The 24860-nt window shown below is 39.9% G+C and overlaps 1 protein-coding gene across 1 annotated transcript in view; it reads left to right on the plus strand.

Annotated features, from left to right (window-relative positions):
• The window catches only part of ANOS1 (anosmin 1), a 93841-nt gene that overhangs the window by 62064 nt on the left and 6917 nt on the right, over positions 1 to 24860 (plus strand). The window contains exons 5-9 of the mRNA XM_081858696.1: positions 4643 to 4827; positions 6352 to 6481; positions 17481 to 17686; positions 18903 to 19047; positions 22055 to 22198. Of these exons, the coding sequence (XP_081714822.1) occupies positions 4643 to 4827; positions 6352 to 6481; positions 17481 to 17686; positions 18903 to 19047; positions 22055 to 22198 (810 nt within the window). The remainder of the gene's footprint in view (positions 1 to 4642; positions 4828 to 6351; positions 6482 to 17480; positions 17687 to 18902; positions 19048 to 22054; positions 22199 to 24860) is intronic.

Consider the following 24860-nt stretch of genomic DNA (forward strand, 5'->3'; position numbering starts at 1 on the left):
CCCATGATTTCTTACAGGAAGTTGTAGCAGACAAACTTTCTTAAGAACAATGTTATGCTCTGAAAAATTGTACTGTAGAAGAAATTTGTATTGTTATAAAAAAAATACAATACAGGAATGATACATCACTATTACTTTAGTTAGGTTAAGATAAAAAATAGAACCCCCCCAAGGAAAATACTTTTTAAAATTTCAGTTGATTAAAGCTGAATGAATTAATTTGGATTTAAAAGCAGAAAGATATTTTAAATGAATAATTCACTTATTTCACTAGATTTAATGGACATGGGATTAGACCCTCTGTAATAATGAAAAATGATTAACCTTGGTTGACTTTCTTCTCCATTCCCACCTTAGTGACTCTTAGATATATCCTCACAGGAAAGGGATGGCAGGACAGACAGTATTGGTAACACCCACTTATTGGGTGTTGCATGTTTGAATGCACTCCTACATTTATTTTAAAAATCCTGACTCTAATCAGAGTTGTTGCTTGTAGGTGATTACATGATTAGCTCTTCTGCAAGAAACTGGAACATGCTGGAAGTGTGCTGGATTTTTTTTAGGGTGGGGAGAGGGGCAGAGGTAAGCTGTGCTTGAGAAAAACAATTCATACACTACAACAAATGCCCTTAATTTAGTGAGTATTGACATACATGGGGAAATGCTGATGATCGGAGATGAATTTTGAGCAGCCCCATACAGAATCCATTGCAGGAATCCAAGCTGAGGCTCATCAGTGTATGTACAGTAGTGGACCAGTATTCCAGTCCAGAAACAGATGTTATCTGTCTTGTGCTCCGAGCTCCAAGAGCTATCCCCCATGGTAATAAAGACACAGTGGAGACAGAATTTACTTTTAATGATAATGGGCAAATATTGGCCACAGCTTTATTAAATACACAAGTGTGACTGCTGTTGGCTTCGGCATTGGTATCAAAACTATAACTGGCTCCTGCCCCACCTTGCAGGAAGCCTGGAAGGGTAAACTACCAGCAAGGGGAGCTCCATCAATGTATATTGACTGGTGCTCACCTCTGGGGTTCCCAGGGGTCCTGGCATGGCCCTAGCCCCTCTCTGGGCTTCAGACGAGATCCAGACCCCCGGATTCCGTTAATGGAATACCCTATTAATTGGAGGGGCAGGTGAAGACTGCACCTCCCCTCCCCACATTCCCCTAAACCAATGCCTAACCTCCAAACTTTAAAAAGTTGTGACGATTGCTAAGAGGTAGGCAAAAACCAAGTGGCCACAGCCAATCTGCCACATTGGAAAAAATTCCTACCCGGCCCCCGTTCCAAAACAGGTGACCAACCAAAGTCCAAAGCAAGGCCAAACATGACCTAATTAATAGGTGGGCAGGTGGGTGTTTGGCACTGCAAAGCAAGAGGGAGTCCCCATGTCACGCTGCCAAATAAATACCCCCAAACTTGCCAACACTGCCGATTGGCTAAAGGTCAGTGGCATAAGTGTAGCATCACTGGCTGGAGCAGGGCAAGCCCTGCCCACAAGCCGGTTGGGGAAGAGTTTCAGGGCCGAGCACAACATGGACCCTCTGTTAGGAGGATCCAACTTGCCAGCCATAGCTGGTAAAGATATTCCTAGCCGCTGAGGCCACCCGGGCCTCTAGTGACAGAGATTGAGGAGCACCCCACCAAAATATGAACCTTCTCCTTCAGGGGGAGTATGACCTCTTCCAAAGCAGGCATTTGACCATTTATCCAGGCTTGAGAGCCGCCCATTCACAGGACCATCTTTGGGGAGTTATAGTAATTAATGTTGGCAATCACATTTTGATTATCAATTTGATTATCTCGATGTTGACACACACTGGGTGTGAAGGCTAACTTTCACCATACTTCAGATATTCACTGTAATTTACAAAGGCATTACAGTTCTTGATAATATGTGCTGTGGCTAAAAGGAGATTTATTTATTTGTCATTGGAGAACCTGACTTAACTGTTCTTAATGCATCAAATCTACATTTGTTCTTATAATTTACTGAGGAGCACTGGTGTGTTGAACTTGATTTGTGTTCCATGTGCTGCTACTCAAGCTGCCACACAGGTTTGTAGGATCTAAATTTAGAATCTAAGCTAGTAAGCCTTTGATGTTCTTTTGAATACTGCCTACTGTGGAAGTTCAGCCCAACCTGTCACCATTTAATGCTAAGTCTACATGGTGGACAACAGCATTTCCACAACGGCAGCTCTGCATGTAAAAAATGGCAGGGGGGAGAGAAGAAATAAAACTTGTCTGGTATTAACCCAGTAAAAGGCCAAGAGGTACACATTTTTCCAAAAGCCAAGAAATCTGGAGTTCAGAGGACTAATTTGTGCTTCAATGATGGATACAAATCTTTTTATCTAATAAAAAGCACATTTCTAAATGACTGCAAATGTACATCTGGACTTGAAATTGATTATTCTGGTTGTATTGGAATATTCCAAAATGCACTTGTGCTATGTTCTGCTTACACTCATGAGAACCATCTGAACACAATTACAGCCACCAGGGGGGCTAAGTTAGTTCCAATCAAGTGAATCCAACGAACCCTAATGTAAAACAGATGGAAGGTTTCTCAGCATGCAGATTGGAGGGTTATTATACATAATAATTAAGCATGGATTTTCAAATGCATAAAGCTGAAATATCATTCTTAGCAATATTAGTTACAGTGTACGAAGACTGGTGGCTATCTAGTGATATCCAGAAATAAATGTATGAGCTTTTGATGATATGCTTTATTCCTGGCAATTTTAGGGCTCTCTCTCTCTCTCTCTCGTGTGTGTAATACATTGGAACACTTAGAGAAAGGGTCTGTTTTTCGATCTCTAGGAAAGGTGGTTTGTTTATCCATAGAAGTGTAGAAGTCGAAACAATAAACCTCAGATTTTGCCAAAGTCATAAACTAAGCTGGGAATTTATGTAAATCTCAAACAGTCCTCTAAATCTGCAGTCACTTCAAAAAATGGAATTGGAGGGGAGAGAGAAATTCCAGCTTGACCTCTCTGGAAGCAGAACTGCCTATTATGATAGATGTGGAGCAGCTGCTAAAACCAGTACAGTGGTACCTCAGGTTAAGAACTTAATTCGTTCTGGAGGTCCGTTCTTAACCTGAAACTGTTCTTAACCTGAGGTACCACTTTAGCTAATGGGGCCTCCTGCTGCCACCGCACGATTTCTGTTCTCATCCTGAAGCAAAGTTCTTAACCCGAGGTACTATTTCTGGGGTAGTGGAGTCTGTAACCTGAAGCGTCTGTAACCTGAAGCGTCCGTAACCCGAGGTACCACTGTAACTGTTAAAGTATTCTCATTTTTTTTTGCAAGATGTAAGTACACTTACCTGTGAACTTGCAGCACAGTGTTGTGCCCTTCCTCACAAGTGGCAGCCAATCATGTGGAAAGTGGGCAGGGAACCATATTACATGTGGGATAAGGGTGTGCAAAGGATGATGATGAGAATTTTACGACAAACATACAGCAGTCAGTGAAAACAGTAATCTTGTTTCAATTACAGTTTTCACTGATTGGGCTTCTATGTTTGCTGTAATGAATGCGCAGTCCATTTTGGAACTCCATACTCTGAAGTCAAGGCTGAGCCTTTAGTTTTCTCTAAAGATGATGTGTCATGCAACAATATTACATAGAAATTTGTTAAGAATTGTGGGGCTCTTAATATGTGAGTTCTGCCACCGCCCCACCATTTAACCTGTATATTAGATTATCACACAGATGTTGGCTTTATTCCACCCCAATGCCTTGAAAACCCTTCTATAGGTACCATATTCTGAAGATAATTCCCAATGTGAAAAAGTATGTATTAGCTAGCAGCTGCTTTCATAGTATGGTGATGACTTTTGCAACCACCACGATCACAGAAATGGCTGCTTGCTGTTATAAATGGCTGCTTCTGCAAAGAGCTTGTTCAGTCTTGACTTTCTTTGCAGAAAGGATCACCTGGAGGAATTAAATAGCTGGTTTCATTTTGTAAACTCACCAGTACTACTAATCAAACAAATGTAATGGAATAGGGGACACCAATGGGAAGATTTTGATTTTTTAACAAATTCTGGGGGTGCCATCCCTGTTTGGTCACTACTTTTCCCTCCCCTGGCTCAGCCCCACCACTCTAAGACACAGGAAGAGAAACTGTGTTTGCACAGTTCACTGCTTCCCAAGCCATCTGGGTAAAAGTCGGATTCAGTAGAATTAATCTGAGCCTTGAAATCACAGAGTGCTACAAGAGGAAGTGGGAAAGAGCATTTCTCTTAAAGCTTCCTCCTTAAGCTCTACATACTTCTGGGGGGGGGGGGAGCAGGCAGGGACAGGTAACCACCTTGGCCACCTCATGACTGTGTGAAGTAGCTCAGAGGCTTTGTGGACACTAATGGAAGCTCTTGAAGATGTCATTGCAACCACAGGCACTGTTTGCAACTCTTGGGATGGCTTGTGGTTGAACAGTGTGACTCATCAATATGCTTCTGTTCTGATTCAGTCACTGGAGAAGAACAGTAAGATAAAGTGCATGATAATGAAGATAGATCTCTTAGGGCTATAAATTTAGTGGTAGTAAATATATAGTTGATCCACAAATTTACTTACACACAGCTTCTTTGCATGCATCACTTATGTTTCAGGTGTCCCTTTGAAACCCAGAAAAGAATTAAAATTCAGTGAACTTCAATCTGGACAGCTGGAAGTGAAGTGGTCTTCAAAATTCAATATCTCTATTGAGCCTGTGCTTTATGTGGTGCAAAGGAGATGGAACTATGGGATTCATCCTAGCGAGGATGATGCTACCAGTTGGCAAACTGTAGCTCAGGTTAGTCCTTTCTACATAAATCTGCATTATTTTCAGGCCATTCATCCTGAGTATCAGACATTGAAATATTTTTGGCTGGTCTTGGTGGCCAGCTATGAATTTGTTGTCCTAGAGACTCACTTCCTCCAAAGTGCAGCCTTTAATCTAGACTTTTGCTGCACCAAGAAGTGAAGCGAGGTCCATAAAAATTGCTGCTCCTCTTTCTAGGGTTAAGCGTAGATGACTGATTCTGCCAATTTAAAAAGAAACCCCTGGTCCCCTTAAGCTCAGAGCAAGGCAGGAGTCAGTGGTTTGCCTTGACTTTGTGCTTTCTGGGGACTCAGAAGACTCACCAGGTGCAGGGCCAAGCCATGGAACTCCTGACTTCAGCTCCAAGGTGGGGAAACATTGGCTTGCTCTGTGCCTGTTAGGTGTCAAATATCAGACACAGAGGGAAGCCTGCAGCTGGAGACAGGAGCTGGAGGCTTGATATGTCTGACAACCACAGAGCCAATAAAAATTCCAGACTTCTGCTGAGCTTTTGGGCTTTGAGGGGTGGAGGTCATCTCCAGTTCTGTTTCACGGCTCCGGGGTTGGGAGAGAGCTTTTCTTACTTGCCAAAAACAAGTATAGCAAAAACCTTGATCCCTGGTATTCATTCATAGATGCATTGTTCAATGTTGTGTTGCTTGGGCTTGCATACAGAGGCATATCTTTGTTAATCTGTTGCATCAAATACTGGGATAGGTTCCATTTATAGTTGATGGACTGAAGGTAGCGTAGAGAAAAAACTTTTTTCATCTACTATACAGGGAAACTCTAAAAGAAGCTAAGTTAAATTCCCATCTATGGCAAATAAATGTTCTTGGTGTTGCGTCCGGTTGCCATCCATCCAGAATTTCCCGGACACACCCTACCTAAGAAACACATTCCATGAAGGAGTGAAATACAGCTAGTCATACAAAATGGTGTGGTGTGAAATTACTAATGAAGATCCAACCTACATCTGTGGTTCACAAGTTCATTTGGTTGAGATAGCTCAGTGGTAGTTCACTTGCTCTACATGCAGACTGTCCCAGATTCAGTCTGTAGAAACTTAGTTAAATTAAGGCCGTGATTCAACTAAATCATTGCACTAATGGGAGCCAGAGCAGCAAGTCCTTCTAGCACAATAGGGCTCCCTCCCTCTTTCCTGCTATGCGTCCCCAAATTGGCACTGCAAGGTCAGGAGAACCTTCAGAACAGCACATGTGTGGGGGGTGGGGTGGAGGAGAATGGAAATTGGTCCATGTGGCAAGCATGTGCTGACAGTGATCTCCTTAGTGCTACTTTGAATTCCACCCTTTATCAGGTAGCACAGGAAAGACTCAATAAACAAAGAGTTGCTTGACATAAGGCTATTTTCTGTGCACCTAAGGATATGAAGAAGGGGAAAACCATGACCCAAGGCTTCCGCCTTCCTGAATAAACAAAGTATAAGTGAATACAGGATTCACTCACTCAGAGTAAACGAAGTCTCTGTGTTAACCTGGTTTCCTACTGCAGACTACAGAGGAGAGAATACAACTGTCCGACATCAGGCCAAGCAGGTGGTACCAATTCCGAGTGGCTGCCATTAACGTGCATGGAACTAGAGGCTTCACAGCTCCTAGCAAACACTTCCGCTCTTCAAAAGGTTGGTGCCAGCATTGTGCATATCACATCTGTCTTTACCTGGAATGCAACTCAACCCTCTACATTTCTGTGGTTGCAACTTCCCAACAGGTGATTCTTCATTCATTGAATCATTGCCTTTATGAATGGCTTCAAGGTAGTTTATAATTTTCTTTTTAAAGGTGCCATTGATCCTTCAAGCAATGCTGTAACGAATAGGCCTCCCATTTCAGTTTCTTTGAACATTATCATTAGTAATAACAACTGAGATTTCTTTATGTATTTGTGCAACATGGAACATCAAATATGAAAATAATCTGAGACTGTTTATTTGCTGGCCCGGTCAGCGTCTAATACAGTTTGGCTTATATTTGAGCTTTACTAGTGATTCTGACTTCTTGCCATTTTAAGAAAACAGTTTTTGAACATTTAGAATTTCATTTCCATCTCTTATTTGCTTCTGTTTATGCTGTTACTAGATGCAGCATTTCTATCTCATTGTATGTTGCTTTTATTTTCCAAACACGTTTCATGACATAAAAAAAATTGGAAAAAAATTAAGACATACTTTCTTTAGTGTGTGTAAATTCTGGTTTTCTTTTCTTTTAAATTAGGAACATTTAATAATCCACTAAACTTTAAAAACACTAGAGTTACTGGATTAGTCTAGTCCTTAACAAGAGCCATTCAGCTTCCTCTGGTTCATAAGTAAGTTCCAAAAGGAAAAGTCCCAATGTCTCTCTGCAAATAATACCTTAATGCTTATAAAATATATATATAATCCAAAAATACACTAAAAAGACCTGTTTCATTTATGGTGTACTGCTACAAACGTTCTGATAGGGTAATAGTGCTATTATGTGAAACCCTTGTTATATTCAATTCAGTGCTACATTAAACTCAAACTGTTGTGTGACTGTGCTGGTGGTCCAACAATATATTTTCTGAGTCCATGGCCAATTCACTCAACATATTTAAAGTGTTTTTAACACAAACATTATTAAAATCCTTCAAACAACAAGCAATAATTATTGGACAAAGTTGCGAATACTTCCTCAGTTATAGTATCTTAGAGTGGCTCCATTCTTACAACTGATAGTGATTAGTTGCTATTAATTTTTAACTCTCAAAGGAGGCAAATTTTTATATGCTTTGAAATAATGATGACCTTTAGGGTGTGTTTGTATGCGTGTGTGTGTGTGTGTGTGTGTGTGTGTGTGTATTTTATATATATATAAAATGCCAGCCAGCCAAGGTACCACAAAAAGTTTATAATTTGGTTAATAAGTGTATTAAAAAAAATTGGTGTCAATACTAATTGAAGGCTGACATTTTATAATCTATTTCCTCTTTCACAACTGCAAAATGATATATTTTTTGAAAACCTGAAAGCATAATCCTGCTGTCCCATAGTAGATTTCTTTTCATGTAGCAAATATCACATTCTGAAAAGCATGTGAGAACCTATCAATAGACACTAGGAAGTGTTAATAGGTTTCTCATTCCTTTGGTGTTAGCAGGCTCTGTTGTCACAGAATGGGATGCAATACAAATGAACAGATTCCTTTCCTGCTGCCTCAATCAGGATAAAATTTAGGTGAAGTTTAGTGGGAGTAATAAAGGCTTGCACTGTCAGCAAAATTTGTTGTTACCGTGTTCCTTTAATGATTCCCACACCGTCTTGTTTGCTTTTTAAAATGGCCTCAGACAGATTAAATAGTCTCTTAAAAAAAAATAACTTGTTAAAACAAATGAATTTATTTGGCCATATACCTTAACAAGAACATATATGCTGAAATATCAGCATGGAATAGAATCCCAAATCAGCAATGCTTGCATAATTACTGGGGATGTGCAATCTGAAACAAAGATGAAAGATCCCATTCATATTTCATTTAATAAATATGAGTGCTTTGTTTGAAGAGAACACCTTCACACATATAGTGGTATTTGAAAAGGTTTCCTTGGAAAATGGATCAGTAAACAATTGGGGGCTCCTCCCCAAGAGGTTCACAAATACATGTTGGTGTCAAGTGAGTGGCAGGGGACCCCTATTCCTTCCTCCATTGTCGTCAAACACAGGAGTTATTAATTCCCAAATAGGGCTTAAATACCTCTTAGTCAACTGGAGTACTAAGGATTGCTAAATAACATATTTGATGAAAAGCAATCTGAATTCTACAACTGCAACAAGTGCTTTTTACTTGTTCATCTCATTCACAGGTACATTAACTTAGCCAGTTTTGTAATATAGCTTTTAGATCTACAAGGGTTATATTTAGTAGGATTGACAGAGATAAACTTATGTATTCTATCATAAGTTGCTTTCAACATAGGCTTTATATACTGATACCAACTTGAGTCAGGCCAGGACTTGTTTTTCTAGTTTAACAACAGCTTGGAACTCATCAAATAAGAGAAAGAAACAGGGTTGTGTTTTAGTTTACATTTTGTTTAATCTTTACTAAATGATACAGCTGCTCTTAATGACAGTTGACAGGCACAGACTATCAGTATTGTGTGTGAGCAACATAGTGCTTCATTCTCATGCATACAGGTGTATGTAGGCTACCAGTGTGTGTTGGTATTTATTGCATATATATTGTACTTTGAGAAGTAGTAGTAGTAGCAGCTGTGTTTTTGCAAACCCATCTCCTTTGCACATGTGATAGCTTATAGAGCTGGTTATACATATTTTTGCATTATGCTTTTTAAAAAGCACCTTAATAGAAAAGTACATAATTGAAGAATTATAGCAGAACTATATATTGCTCTAATATGAGCTTAATTTTCAGAAATTGCAGGTTCAAGGGCTCCAGCAGTTGAAAGTCACAAGCCCTATCAAAGTTTCAGGATTTATATATTGTTATTTTTTTTAAATTAAGACACAAAGAGGTATAACATGTAGGAAGGGCTGTTCATTGGTTTGCTTCATTAAGGTTAACCTGATCTTTCATAAAAATGTTATTGACAGCTTTTTCATTGTCACTGAAATACTTGACGTTTTTCTTCATAGGTGAAGGTGAACTTGGCAAATTTAAACAAAATGAATCTTAGCAGTTTGTTTCTTATACAATATGGTTAAGAGGTTCAGAAATTCATTACAATACTTTTTATGCAATGCTAGTATGCTTTCTGTTGTTGTTGCTAAATTTGTATTTTATGGTCTTGGGTGCAATCTAGACAGAGTTAAGCATGCTTGACTCCTATTGCAGTCATTGGGGTTCAAGCTCTTAACCCTGTACTTAAGCACCATTGACTGAAACCTAATGGAATCTAAGCATTCTTAAAATTCTGGATAACACTGCATTGCTCTTATCTCAAGAACCATAGGTGCAGCAGAAGGCAGTGAACACTCTACTGTTCTTGAGGTTAACAGTATCCAGTTGACATTGATATATTTGCATGTATTTCTTCTTGAATGAAATATGTTGTCCCTCACATTTTGGATGCAATCTGTTTTGGGTTTTGGGTTATATCTGAGTTCTGGATCAGGATATTTATGTCTATATACTCAAGTAGCAACCACCTCTTCATTCTGTTTCAATTGATGCAAGAGGGAAGACATCTTCTTACAGCTGACACAATAAGCTCCTAGAAGAGTTATTTTACATCTACCTGTCTCAGATTTTTATTTACTTATCCCACATTACTTTCAAAGCGGCATACATGGTGTGTCTTCCCCTCACCCCATTCACATCTAGTGAATTGCCTTTAGTCACTGCTTTTGAGAACAGCTTTCAGCTACCTGGAAATAAATCTGGGAATACAGCACTTGTTGAAGAATGATGAGAAACATAATGGATAGAATGAAGAGGAAGATGTGTGTGCTTTAATGCTTGTTGAGACAGCACAATTTTTGTACATGGTTTTTGGGACTTGAGCAGTGGCGTAGCATGGGTTGTCAGCACCCGGGGCAAGGCAAGTAATTTGCGCCCCCTAACCCATGGATTTGCACCCCTAACCCTAACACCCAGATGTTGCGCCCAGTGCGGCCGGCCCCCCCTGCACCCCCCACGCTACGCCACTGGACTTGAGTACTGACTTGAGTAAAAAGCTGGTGGGGATGTCGAAAAAGCAACCCCATCCCAGAAATCAGGCATGAGTTTTGCCATTTGGCAAGATGACTTTTATAATAAGAAAAGGACACGCACCACTGAGAGTTGAGTACATACCTGCAGATTAGTTGTAAGATTGAATGTGACCTTAAATCTGTTTAGTGTTCTCTGCACTATGTTGAACGCCTGTACAATGCCATGGTAGCAGAACCAAAATTATGTCCTATCAACAAACGGATACGTACTCTTGTCCAAAAGTTGGAAACAGATTTTCTTCACTAAGGTGAATGGTGTTAGCATTTCTTACAAAATCAGGAGTAAGTAAAGCGGGCAGTATTGTTTTCACAGGACATAAGTGCCCATGCTGTATTGTGATTTCATGCATACACATACACAGAGTGTTTGTAAAAGCAGAACAGACTCCCACTGGTAGCAATAAAATTCTCTCTGCTGTTCCTTTGGGGGCCAATGAATTCTTTTTTATATTGTTGCACAGCTGGTTTGTATGTGCCAATTCCAGTGGGCAAAGCATATCCCTTTGTATATGCCATGAAGCTGTTTAATAATTGGAAACTTGTCTGTGGTTCAGGTTCAATGGTCCTTTAAAGAGTTACATATTTTTTTTAAAGAGAGAGCCGTGGGTGATCCCACCTTAAATTAGAAGAGAAAAGCACTCTCATCTAAAGTGTAAAAGGATTTTGAATTTATAGCTAAACCTGCAGTTACACACACAGCTGAAAATGAGTTTTCCAGATTCTTATGTACTTTCCCCCTATGGCACACATTGTGGAATGAATTCATTTATTCTCTTTCTTTTCTCTCACCATTTAAGTATGCTCACCAGTTAAATATGCAACACTAATGTTCATCCAGATGTGATACATTTTCAATAGTAATTTTAGTGGCCTCGGGCAGGTCATGGATTCTCAGGGCAGCCTGGGCCAGGAACCAGGGGTGACTCTGCTTTGAATCATCTTCTTCCTCAACCTGCTTGGCAATACATGTCAAGACCTCACATCTGGATGTCAAATCTACCTAATCCTCTATGACTTCTCACCTATTGCCTGTGTTGAGAGTTCAGTTTAAGCTATCAGGCAACTTGCCACAGCTCTGTCCACCCAGTGTGGAGACCTACTCAGGAATTATTGCAAGCAAACTGAACTACAACCTATACTTACCTGACCAAATGGGGGTAATGTTGGCTCATTATCTCTATAGCCAGGGCAACTCCACCATAGTTGTGGCCCGCTGAGACATTATCAGATGGTTTTATTTGGTTACTTACTAGACACTCTTAGCAAATGAGAAGGTAAAACATCCCTGGATGGGGTTTCCCTAACACTGACTACATCTGGCTGTGTAGGCTACTTAGTCTGCACTATTGTCTCTGTCAGTTGTTTGCAACTAGAGGATTAGCATAGACTAAAACACCTTGCATGCCTGCACCTATTCATGCAGAGATCACTCCTTCCTCACCCTAACTGAACCCACTGGGTTGTGTACTACTGTACCAGCACCAGTCTTCAAATTTGCACCAAGAGGAATCCCAACAGTAAAATTTGGGGTCAGGGCTATCCCTTGGATAGTATTTTTTTTGCTAAATAATCAGTATCCAACTGTTGATCTTTAATAAAACTAAAACTAAACCATGGCTCAAGAAAAAACCCTGTAGGCAGAGTTTGGCTTTGCTTTTGGAAAGGCTCTTCTTTGTCTAGACTGATCAGCTTTAATTTGCAAACCACACTGCCTTCGGCTTCTGTTTGAAGGAGAAGTTTCCATAGACTTGGTGGAGCTGCGTTCAAACTTGAAATCTAGGTTGGAAAAGGAACTGGAATCATGATTTAAAGCTGTAACGAAGCTTTCTGATTAAGGACAGAAACAAATACCTCATGGGCATAGTTTGTTCGGTGCTTGTTAGCCAATTGCTGTATTTGCAGTGTTTTGCAAGTGTGATGTTAATCTTGACTCAGAGGCTATTGCTTTCTGGGAGTGAAAGGTGTTATATCTGTCACATTGTTTAGTCCAAGGCTTGTTCACAATAAGGATAGCTCAGTGAGCTAAACCAAAACCCATCTGTTTATTGTTTGCCTTGACTACATAACTGACCACCAAGGACTGAATTAAAAAAAGGCAAATATCCATCTGTGAACACCCAAACATATTCAGTATAGTTCCTTCACATACAATAGGTATGCTGAATAGCCTCATAACTTGATGGTAATGTAACATGCAACAGTAGCATTCAAACTAATATTGTGCATGCTTTCCATCTTCTAATGACAGGGCTTTACCTCACACAAATATGCTCATCCATATTGGGTTTAGAGATGGTGAATGAAGGGACAGATTTGTGGACTGGAAAGCTGATACATTATTACAGAATGTCAAGACTGTAAGATTGGGTATTCTAGTTTTATAGAAGGTACAGTCTACCAACAACTACACATGACAGACTCTAATACTGTCTTGGCACAGGTGAAACAGGTGTTGGCAACTTGAATAAAATATTAGTGGGGGCAGGCAAGCCCCACTCCAAATAATCAATTACAAGATACGGCACACGCACACCATTTGAATGGCAATATCTATCAATTGGGGGGCTGTCCCCCTCAAATATTTTTTTTGGGGGCAAAGGGACCTCAGGCCCTAAGGAGTTGGCTTCTATGGAAATGTCTAACCACACTGCTGTTGCCAGATCAGCAAACCTCTTATCAGTGCAGCCCTTTCCTAATGGTGGGCATGGTCTTGGCTATTTCAGAAGTCATTCTGTGCCTTGCCTTGCTTGCCTTCCCTCTATGCTTTCTGCAGGCTATGAGGAGAGAAAAACAAAGCAGGATGTGCTGGGAAAATCAAAAGGCATATACCCATTTTACCCTTCAACGGAAGTGCAGGCAAATGAAAGGAAACTAGAGGTAAGACAACAATTGCCTGTCTCCTCTTTCCAAAACATAGCAGTTTGCCTGAGGAAAAAAAGAGAATACTATCGTAAGACAGCTAAACTGTTCTGAGAAGTAAGCATTTCCCCCCATCATGCAAGTAATGTTTACATTGCTCAGAAGTGTTGAGCAAAACACAGCAATAAATTTGCTGTGTTTACAGCCCAGGACTTTGACTGGTATGTGTCAAGATGGAAGCACATACAATTCAAATTTCTCCCATGATAATTATTTCATATCTACTAATCCCCAAATAGGAAGTCCTGTCTTCCTTAACTGTAGTTGTGTCAGTTTGTATACCACAAATGAGAGGATTTTTCAGTGAACTCGTAATCTTGGAGTTTATTTGATGAACTTAATTTGTCTGGCCATGGACAGTGCATTTGGCATCTTATTTACCGTTACAAAAACAATTAAGTGAACTGTGCATTAAATGAGCAAATGTCAATGTCTGCTTTTAAATGTTCAGTTAAATACAATAACTTTTCTTCTGGCTTGAATTGGGTTCATTTGGCTTACACTTTTGAGAAAATGTTCACTTTCAATTCTATTTTTAATAACTCTGCAGAAAACTGTTAATATCTGCTACAGTGATGGTTCACTCAGTGCCAAGTAGTAGCTCAAAAAGAAGGATGTATACACACACACATACACACACACACACACACTGTGTGAATTTCCGTTATTTTTCGCCCCATAGGACGCACTTTTCCCCCTCCAAAAATGAAGGGGAAATGTGTGTGCGTCCTATGGGGTAAATGCAGGCTTTCGCTGAAGCCTGGAGAGTAAGAGGGGTCAGTGCACACCAATGCCTCTAGCTCTCCAGGCTTCGGGAAGCTATCTGCAAGCCTTGCAAGCCTTGCAAGGCGGGAGGTCCTGCGGGCTCACAAGGCTTGCGGGCAGCAGCCTGCCACCCGAAGCACGGGGCGCCCTCCAGAGGGCTCCTCATATTTCGGGCGGGTGTCCGCAAGCCTTGTGTGCCCGGTGGGAGGCTTGGGGCGGCAGCCTGCCGCCCGAAGCATGGGGAGCCCTCCGGAGGGCGCCCCGTATTTCGGGCGGGTGTCCGCAAGCCTTGTGTGCCTGGCGGGAGGCTTGGGGCGGCAGCCTGCAGCCCGATGCAGGGGCGCCCTCCGGAGGGCGCCCCGTGCTTCAGGCAGGTATGTGCAAGGCTTGGGGCTGCAGCCGCTGCTGGGGGGGAATAATTTTTTTTTATTCATTCCCCCCCCCAAAAAAACGAGGTGCGTCCTATGGGCCGGTGCGCCCTATAGGACGAAAAATACGGTATATGCAGCATGTTTTATCATTCTTCTGTACATTTGTTTCCTATTGTTTAACATTGTTTCTAATTTTCTGGGACACATTTTTATGAGTAAGATTGATCATATAACGGTTGGGATATAAATGAATAATAATAATAAAACATCAGGAGTATCAAAAGATTTCTTCTAGTAAATGCATTTTTAAACAATGTGGCATTCTCCTGTTACCATAATATTAGTATACACACTGCTTTGGAGCCACTATCTTCCTTTGATTTTGACAAAAGGTGCAAAGGGTGGATTCTTCTTCTATTAAAGGCAGATAAATATTCAGCACCTTCAAAAGAAAACCATTCCCATGCTTCCTTGCCATTAAACTGGTTTCTAAAAAAGTTCACCTCTCACAAATATTTTCTTCTGTTGTGTACAGTAGCTATTCTTTTCTCTTTTTTATCTCTAGCATAATACATCACTGAAATTTTAAAATACTGGAGAGTGTGCTAATGTCACTTCATTTAGGCTAAAGAAACTAGTCCTAGAGAATTTGAGTTCTCTTTGTATTTTCAAAGCAAATGCATTTTTTGTATAGTGAATATGCAGTGGGGGAGCTTCATGCTCCGGCACTGGGGGGTGGGGCGGCATGGCACAGCACACCACCTGCAGGGGTGTGACGCGTGTCCTGGGGGCATGGCACGCCACCTGTGGGGGCGTGACACCCAGCGCGGGCAGGGGGCATAGCCATGATGGCACCCCACCGGGATCACGCTGCCAGAGACAGTGCGCTCCCCCTGCACCCCTCTTCCTCCACCACTGTGAATATGTTGATGTCATAGTGAATATGACATTCAAAATGAAGTGTGGTTTGCAAAATACTATAGCAGATTTTCAGTATGGCATAGTAGACATGTGGTTTCTCTCGCAGCTGGGACAACCAAACTGGATAGGAAGGGTACAAATAAAATAATAATAATAATAACAACAAGAAGTCTATCAATAGCTATACCCTTCTTGCCTTCTCAAGATAAAGCTACTATATCATATGCTAAATTACAACTGCTAGTTCAATCTGGGGGATTAAATTTTCTGAATCTAATACTGCATCATTGGGCATTTGTCATTCCTTAAGCAGTGAGGGGCTGAAGTCGAACTGATGTTAACAATCCTAAACTAGGCTAGTTTTTGTTGAGTGGTTAGATTGCATTAACCTCATGTTATCTGGCTAAGGCAGATAGGCCACTTATTACTGTGGCTAGTATAGATATCTTTTTACAGAAGGAGTAGCAAAATCCTACAATTTGGGTATGCTCCCTAAAGCACCCCCTCCTTGCGCCATAGACTGGCTGGATGCAGAAGAGTGGTGGGGGGCAGCAGCTGGTGAACCCTCAAGGGAATGCCATGGGAAAGAAGGTGCAGAGCTAGGGAAGTGGTGGTCGGATGACAATGCGTGGTCAGAGGAAGAAGCAGCAGACTTGGGAGAGGAGGATGTGTTGGAAGCAGAAGAGGTAACAGGGTTTAGTGAGCAGAAAGAGGCTGTGGCAGAGGGCAGTTCAAACTTTGAGGCTAAAGCAGAGGCTGGAGAGGAGAGGGGCCAGGAGGCAGAGTTGAAATAGGCTGCTGAAGAATCCAGGGAGTCTCTCCCTCCTGCTGCGACTAGATCCCCTGCCTGCTGGTCTCCCAGAGAAATGAACAGAGCAGAGAAGACATTGGTTGTGCACAGACACAGTTTGTGACTGTTTGGGAAAGACCCTGGAAAGTAGGAGCCTTAGAGAGTAGTGCGAAGGCAGGGACCTTCATCCTCACAACTGCCTCACTGGGACAAGCCCTACTGGGATGAGTTGCTAGGATCACTAGACCCGTGCTGTTTGGGCTTATTTGAATAAAGAGTTAACTTCACTGACGCCACGTTTTTTTTTATTGCTGACCTACTCTTGACTCCAGCTGATACCCTGTGAGACCTACTAGTTTGGTCTGCAGTGCAAGGGTGAATTCTCTGGCAGTAGGGGCTATAAAATTGCAGTGCAAATTGTGCTGCATGTAAGTTGCATTACTAGACAGAGGGCCTTCTCGGTAGTGGCGCCCGCCCTGTGGAACACCCTCCCATCAAATGTCAAGGAAATAAGCAGCTATCCTATTTTTAAAAGACATCTGAAGGCAGCCCTGTTTAGGGAAGTTTTTACTATTTAATGCTGTATTGTTTTTAACACTTGACTGGGAGCCACACAGAATGGCTGGGGAAACTTAGCCAGATGGGCGGTGTATGAATGAATGAATGAATAAATAAATAAATAATAGATTAGGCTAATCTGAGGCTAAATGCTAGTTGCACAAAAATAATCAGAAAGTGATCTTTGAACTATCAGCTTTGACCTAACAGCAAAAATGTGTATTCTGCAAATGGATAATTCTGGCATCTTAGATTTTTAAAAATATTGAACATTTTCCATTATGATACTTGGTTCCTGTAGTCCATTTCTCTGGATTTTTGACTTCATTTTTTATATAATGACCTAATTATTACGTGGTTGTAATTCATTTTTTGGGGTAAATATTCATACTGTGTGTGTTAACTTTATTTTCAAATGAATATTTCATTGAGTTTTCAGTTTACAGTATATCAATACAGCACACATCAGAAGCAGCAAAAAAACCAGGTTGTAGTTGCGCTGCCTGATACTCACGTATCTTGTAGCTTGGTATGCACATTTGGATGTTTACATATGTGCAAAGCAACACAAATTGCCGTCTTAACTTTACTTCTCCCCCACCAGACCCATCAGCTCCACCTGCGCCATCTAATCTCCGAATTGCCAACTCAACAGTGAACAGTGATGGAAGTGTAAGTGTCAAGATTATTTGGGATCTTCCAGAGGAACCTGACATTCCAGTCCATCACTACAAAGTCTTCTGGAGTTGGACAGTCAACAGCAAGTCTTTTGTACCAGCTAAAAAGAAGAGAAGGAAGACTACAGATGGGGTAATTAAATTTAAAAATGTGACACTGTAGATTCCTTGTTAACTTTGACTTAAGTCAAAGATACTTAACACCTTGACTTAAGATGATACTTAAAAGGAAAGAGAGAGAATATTAATTTGTTGACTATAATCAAAGGGGAACATAAAAACTTTAAAGAAGGCTATTTATTTTTGTTGTGTGTGGAAAATAATAAAACAATGTTTGATTTCAAACCTTTGGCAACTTGTGGCTCATTCACTGAAGTAGCAAACACTAAGCCCCCTTCCTATATAACTGTAATTTACTGTGTTCAGACATTTCCATAGTTGCCGCACAGAAACCTGTGTAGGCTACCTTTGACTACATTCACATTGTAGTAATAGAAAAAGCAATATAATAGTTTAAGGTAGTATCTGGTGCCATTTAAACCAAAGCTGATTGTGTTTAGTGTGAGAATAACAATAAAGAACACTATAGTCTTGTATCACCCCCAAAACACATTTGGGCAACGACTTTCATATGCTCCACTGATTTGGGTTTTTAAAACTAAAACCACAACAAGGGCAAAAGGCAAAAAAATGGTAAGAGACAGTGTGGGTATGTCCCACTACTTTGCTGAACACAGATGAATTCATGATTCACTGGGACTGTCTGTGCCCTGCTGCAACTAAGCCCATAGGGTGCACTAACTGATTGGCAACTAGTCTTCAGTCTGCATACCTGTAAAGAAAGATTTGACACCCCAGCACATACGGATACATGCTGTAGTAAGCTAATTGCTGCCAAATCTGATACAGCTCAAGTACAATAGTGTCAAATGTACTACAGTGTGATGTAGCCAAATGTTGCTAACTCAACAAAAGAAACGAAGGAAGAGGAGATGGTTCTAATTGCTCCAGCTCTGAGTGCTAAAATCTAAGTACCTTCCAATCCGGTTTTTTTTTTAAATCAAAATCTCAGCTTTTACAAATTTTTATTTGGCAAGTCCCCTTGTTGGATCAATGCAATGGCCAGCTTTGTGACTGGTAAATGTTTCCTATCCGTCATACACAAAGCAATAAAATGTACCTATATTGTTGGCAAAATGGTTACTTTATTGAATTTAAGTTGGCATAGAAGACAGCAACAGTTTATCTACCTTCACCTGTTCATTTGATAGAACACACAACTTCTAATGTGATTGTGTTTTAGGAAATCCATCACTGAACTGTGCATATATTTTATTTTTTAATTATAGTCCCAGAATTATGTAGTTCTCGAAGGCCTACAGCCGAACAGTAACTTCATGGTGGAACTGCAGGCAGTTACATACTGGGGTCAAGTACGCCTGAAAAGTGCCAAAGTGTCTCTTTACTTCAGTTCTACTCAGACAGCTGTTAACAGTAAGTGCCGTTTTTAGAAAGGAACCTAATATCTCATAACATTTGCTTAAGGAGATATCTGTCTATACGAATGTTCTAGGTGACACCTTTGCTACACGTCCAATTCATAGTTTATGCTCTCTGCTCTCTCACTTCATTAGCAATCTACTTGCAGCACAACCTTCCTGTGTGTAGAGAATAGTTTGACTGATATAGCTTGAAAATTGCCTCCTCCTTTCATTCAGGGATGTGTGAGTCCAGAGGTGCATTGAAAATGAGTGCCACAGAGGTTAGTGCTGAATATGGTAGCATTTGAAAGAGACTGAAAAACAGATCCTTTGTTTCTTCTGAATTGGGTGGCCCTTAGACACTCACCCAGACATGTGGGAGTTGCTGCTTCTTGTCCATGAGTACTTCCCACATGGCTGGGACCATATTTAAGTGACTAACTACATGGGCAGGACCCAGTCATGTTACACAGTCAGAACCTTCTCCCACGGCAGTGCTGATTCTGTGGTAAACTCTGGAATCTGATCTGCCTGTGTGGTTCTTCTAGATTCTTTGGAGTTCCAGCAAGAATCTCTGAGTTGGGTAAAAATTATGTGTGTTATACGTCTAGCTCATGTTATGTGTCTGGCTCATAGATTATATGTTGTCCAGTGTTAGCTAAATGGAAGGCACTAAGACTTACACATGGGAATATGTGAACTATTATTCTCTTTTTATAGTTTGCGGTTGTCCCGTGAGAGCCAGTATTGGTCTTCAGTTCCTATAGCATGTACACATGCGGAGCCAATTTAAATGCTGCAAGGAGGCAGGAGATAATTAATAATTATCTACAGTGTACAGACAGCAAAAGCATGAGCATAGCTGTTATGTATTATGAGAGACACTATGAGGACACATGTTATACAAAGAGTTTCATAATGCTAATTTGTATAGTTTATGAAGCAGCCCTGAGTGACGTACGGCAGGAAGACATGTGTCTTGTCTCCCAGTCAATATATTGAGGACATTCTTTTGTAAAGCACCAGTCTCAGTTCTATTTATTTATTGAGGGATTTCAGGAAATACATTATGTAAGGTTAAATATCTGAAATCAAATTGCTTTGTTCATCTTCTTGGCTAAAATGTTTGATGTTTAAGTGGTCACCATCAATAGAGTTTCTTTTTGTACATGTTACGTGTGTCCAACTTCTGAAACTTCATCTAGTTTCCCTACGCACATTAGAAGTGATGGAGAAAAAGAGTAGTTGTTACATTTTTACTTTTTGATGGTTAGCTTCTATTCTCTGCTGCATATCATATTCAATTTGCAGCGTACGAAATCTTTGCCAGTCTAGCTTCAGTTACCCTAATCTGCTCATGTGAATTTTGTGGTTTCAGCAGTTTATATTCACTCGCTCTTTCCGTTACCACAGCTAGTTTTAAATTCACACCTTCAGCTACTTTGGGACTTTTAATATTTTCTTGGCTTTCCTTCTTCCTCTTTTGTAGATCATATTTCTGTGAAATGTGTTATCTGTCCCATCATCCCCCCCCAATTGATTTTTATATTTTGGATTGGCAGTTCAGAAGCAGTGTCACAGATCACTTTACCTATTGATGCCTATGCATGACTTGCAAAGGTCTAATCTTTGTAGTCCTGACACTAATAGTGTGTTTTATATTGCAAACAGCCCTGTGAAGGCAGTATAGAATTATTATTATTATTATTATTATTATTATTATTATTATTATTATTATTATTATTAAACAACTTTTGTGTGACACAATCTTGGCAGGTGGTGGTACTGATGGGTTTAAGGTGACCTTCTTTGTAAAGCTTCATTTTAATAGTTAGCTCATGAGAAACTGGCATGTCCACTGTCCTAGATTAGCTTAACTAGGAATTCTTTTTGTAACTCGTTTAAAGGGATTCTACCTTAAAATGTATTCGTGAAACACATTCTCCTATGTAACACATTCTCCTATGTAACACATTCTCCTATGTAATCTACAGAACTGATAAGAGTTATCACTACAACTCACTTTAAAAACACTGCTTTAGGGCTGTCTAATATTTCCTGTTTCTTCAGCAAATAGCAGAGAATGTAGTTATGTGAAGTCTGCTGTCCATTTCACCTTTGAGGTTTCCCCCCACATATTCTGTTCCAGTTTAGTTAATTTATATTTTTTGGGTTGGCTCTTGTATATACAAGTTATCGTTTTACTAACTACTGCTTTGGTTGGCTCTATATAAGGCCTAGCCAAATATTGCATTTATTTGAATGTTCAACTATCTGAATAATATGAATTCATAATGGCTGCAATTCATTTTGATTCACTTTGGCTATGAATATATTTCATGATCTTCCAAGGGAATTTTTGGCTTCTTTGAGAAAGAAGCAGAAAATAAGTTAATCTGAGAGAGAGAAAAAAGTGTAGGCATTTGGATTTATTTTTTCCAGTTCATTATTTATGTGAAAAGGGAGGACTGGCAATAAATAATAGTACTGTTTGATCATAGTCTTGTGTGTTTATATTTAATCTACATTTGTAGAGATTCCTCCCCAAAATATTGGGTCTGAAGTGTGGGCATGCCCCGCCCCAAATGTGCATGTTCTCAGGCATACTCCAACTATGTCTTTATGTGGCTGAACAACTTTTAAATGTGGTTTCATGTAGTTTTCAGTTGTGGCTCATGCCAGATCTTGACCTCTTCAAATATGATAAGCCCTGAATGGGACCGAAGCTGTAAAAAAAAAGTTAAATCCAGATGCTTAAGAAAGGGGCAATTTCTGATTCTTAGGATATAGCAACACCACATTTTTATACCATTTTTAACCACAACTCTCTACATCATTCCTCTTCCCCAAGGAACTCAGGAATTGTAATTTAATGGGATGTCTTACTGTATGTGTACTTTTCTTTTTTAAAAAACCCTACATTTATGGAATAATTTGCAATATCCTGTGAATTCAATGGAATCAAAGCAATGCCCTTCACCAAGGAAAACACAGATTTCCCACTGATGTTTGTTTTGCAGAAGAACAGGTATCTATAGTTGAGAAAGCAACTGATGCTGCCCCATCCTTTAAAGGAAGAAGACCCACTCGTCTTCTTGAAATCGGAGTGCCTTTTTATCAAGATGATCAACTTCAGGTGAAAGTGTATTGGAAGAAAACAGAAGGTGGGTAAAAATCTATTTGAAATCCAGATAGGTTCATGGTGACCCAACTACAGAAGGACTTCTGCTAGTTGTACAAAGTTTGATTAGCATTTTAGGAGAAGGATAATAAAATCTTCTGGGAATTTGTGATGAGAGCAGTTGTGGACTAAATATACTTTTTGTTACAAGTGAAGAAATTGAAATACAAGTCACAGAACCACATTTTAAATACAGTACCCTTTTGAATTATTTATATTTGCAATGTCCCCACCATTTCAGTGGGCTGGGTACTTATCCAGCTCTCCAACCTACCATATTTTCCAGCAATTTAGTGCAAATGTTGTATTGAGACCAATCACAGGACCTTTTGTGGAAACCCCTTTGCAGCTTACAACAAAGCTTTGTCCTGCCTCACCAGAAAGAAAGATTCTATGTTTTGATGTGATTCTTTACAGAGTTAACTAGGGTATATGTTTAGTTGTAAAACTCACAATAGAAAATTAAGCGTTGTAGCCAGCTAAGTTCTACTCAGAGTAAACCCACTAAAATGAATGAACCTCGGTTAGTCATGTCCATTAACTTCAATGGATTTTCTTTGAGTAGGACTGGCATTGGATAGAATCCAATACATTTCTATCAAAATACAGTATAATTGGAGGCTACATGTTTAATGTGCTTCCTCCTTGAATACTATCTGTACTATTGAATATGCACTATAGAAGCGAAAGCTTTTATAAAGTGATGCAAACTAAAATGCAGATTTAATTAAGCAGTAGAACAATTCTACTCAGTGATTGAATTATAGAAGCATTTTAAAACTAAGTTGTGGATTTAGCCAAGCAGTGCCAGATTTAGGGTGGTGCGGGTGGTTCCTGCACATAGGGCACTGAGCTGAGGGGCGTATAATAATAATAATAATAATAATATATTAATATACCTATATTCATATAAGTACAAAAAAATACTATGAAAATAAGAAATATGAGGTGGGGCATATTTTGTCATCACCCAGGGTGCATATTACCAAAGTCTGCCCCTGAACCAAGCCAAAGTGGACCAGCACTGTGTTCCTTGGCTTTCATTCATTCTTACTGTTTACATGCTTTGATAAGTGCTGTTCATCTGGCTGGTAGCTGGTTCTTGGCACTTAGAAAACAAGCTATTTTAAGATTAAGGTGGCTGAATTGGAGAAATATGATAACGTGCTAAGCATACACCTCTGTCTGTTGTGTGGGAGATTTTATAACTTGGAAACATAATGGTGGGTTTGCGATGCTTGTCTTGACTTGCCTGTTTGCTTAAAATCCATTTCACAATGATGTATTTTGCCATCTTCCTAGCTTTAAAAATATATATTTTATATTTCCCTAAAAATAAAATAAAAACTTAATTAGAATATTATTCCTTATTCCTGTCATTTTAGATTTATCAGTTTGTGATGTTTGAAGAGCAAGGCTATTTTCCCTTGGTATAATCTTCCTTTTTATGTGACTTCGCTGAGCATATTGTAATAGACAACATCCTTTTTTCTTTTTTTAAAGAAACTATTTCCCCCTTATATGAGCTGTAAGTGACTAATGTTGTTGCTATTCACATACAGGGATCTAGGAGTATGTCACTTATTCAGGGCCACCCAGCGAGTTAATTATTGAGCTGGGATTTAAATCTCTGGAAACCAGGTTCACATATATAGTGCTCTATCCAGTATGCCACACTGCCTGAAAGCATTTGTGGAATGCAAAGAATGCAGTATCTGGAATAGTTTGTTAAAATCTTAATCACATTTTAAAATGAAATTAAGCCTGAAATACTGTTTTTATGATAGCAATAATACATTCACTTTGGGATGCGTATTAACATGAATAGACACATGCCTGAGGTAGTATAAAAAGTTTAGGAAATATTCATGATTTACTTATAATTGTCACTGAAGTATATAGCAATTAGGTGAGGACAATGGGTTTCTGTTTTGGAAAAATAAAAGATGTCTTTCATTTGCTCCTTTTGACACAGAGCCGGGATTAGAGAAATGCTGTAGATCCCACAAACAGCCTGAATTCAACCCTTGTCAATGAGGGGTGGGGGGGGTGGGGGGTGCTTGCGGCTACATTTTTTTGGCCATTTTAGCTGTGTGAAATTAGAAATTATGTGCTATTTATGTAACACAGGGGAACTTACTCAAATGCTTTTAACTCTTTGGCACTGGGAGCTGACAACTCTGGGACTATGTTGCCAGGAACAGATGCATACTCAACTCTCAGCCTGAGATGATTAACTGCATGTGACAATTAGGGTCATGTGCAGTACTGAAATTGCTAAAATTAAAGTTTCTCATGTCACCCTCTCCACTCCACTGTTTGATGAATATAGAATTGGGAGTTTCGCATTTGTATGAGAAGCCTCTAAGTCCTTTCAGTGTCAATATCCGCAAGCTTTTAAAGTAAAACGTTTCTTCCCCTAATTTTTAAAGGCTTTAATCGGTTCGTACTTACTGCAATAATTGTGATTACTTTGCCATTTAAAGTAAGAAGCTTTCTCACCCTTGGCCCTCTGATGCTGGGCTGGTGCTGGGCTAGGTAGAAGGAAGTGGCATGAGAAATCTAGTGCTTATGAAAGCCATGAGATTTTGGAGGCAGTCTGGAGAATTGGGTAGCTATTGGGGATGCACAAGCAAAAAAATAAA

This window comes from Podarcis erhardii (genome assembly GCF_964252035.2).
Source record: "Podarcis erhardii genome assembly, chromosome: 4".
Classification (NCBI taxonomy): Eukaryota; Metazoa; Chordata; class Lepidosauria; order Squamata; family Lacertidae; genus Podarcis; species Podarcis erhardii.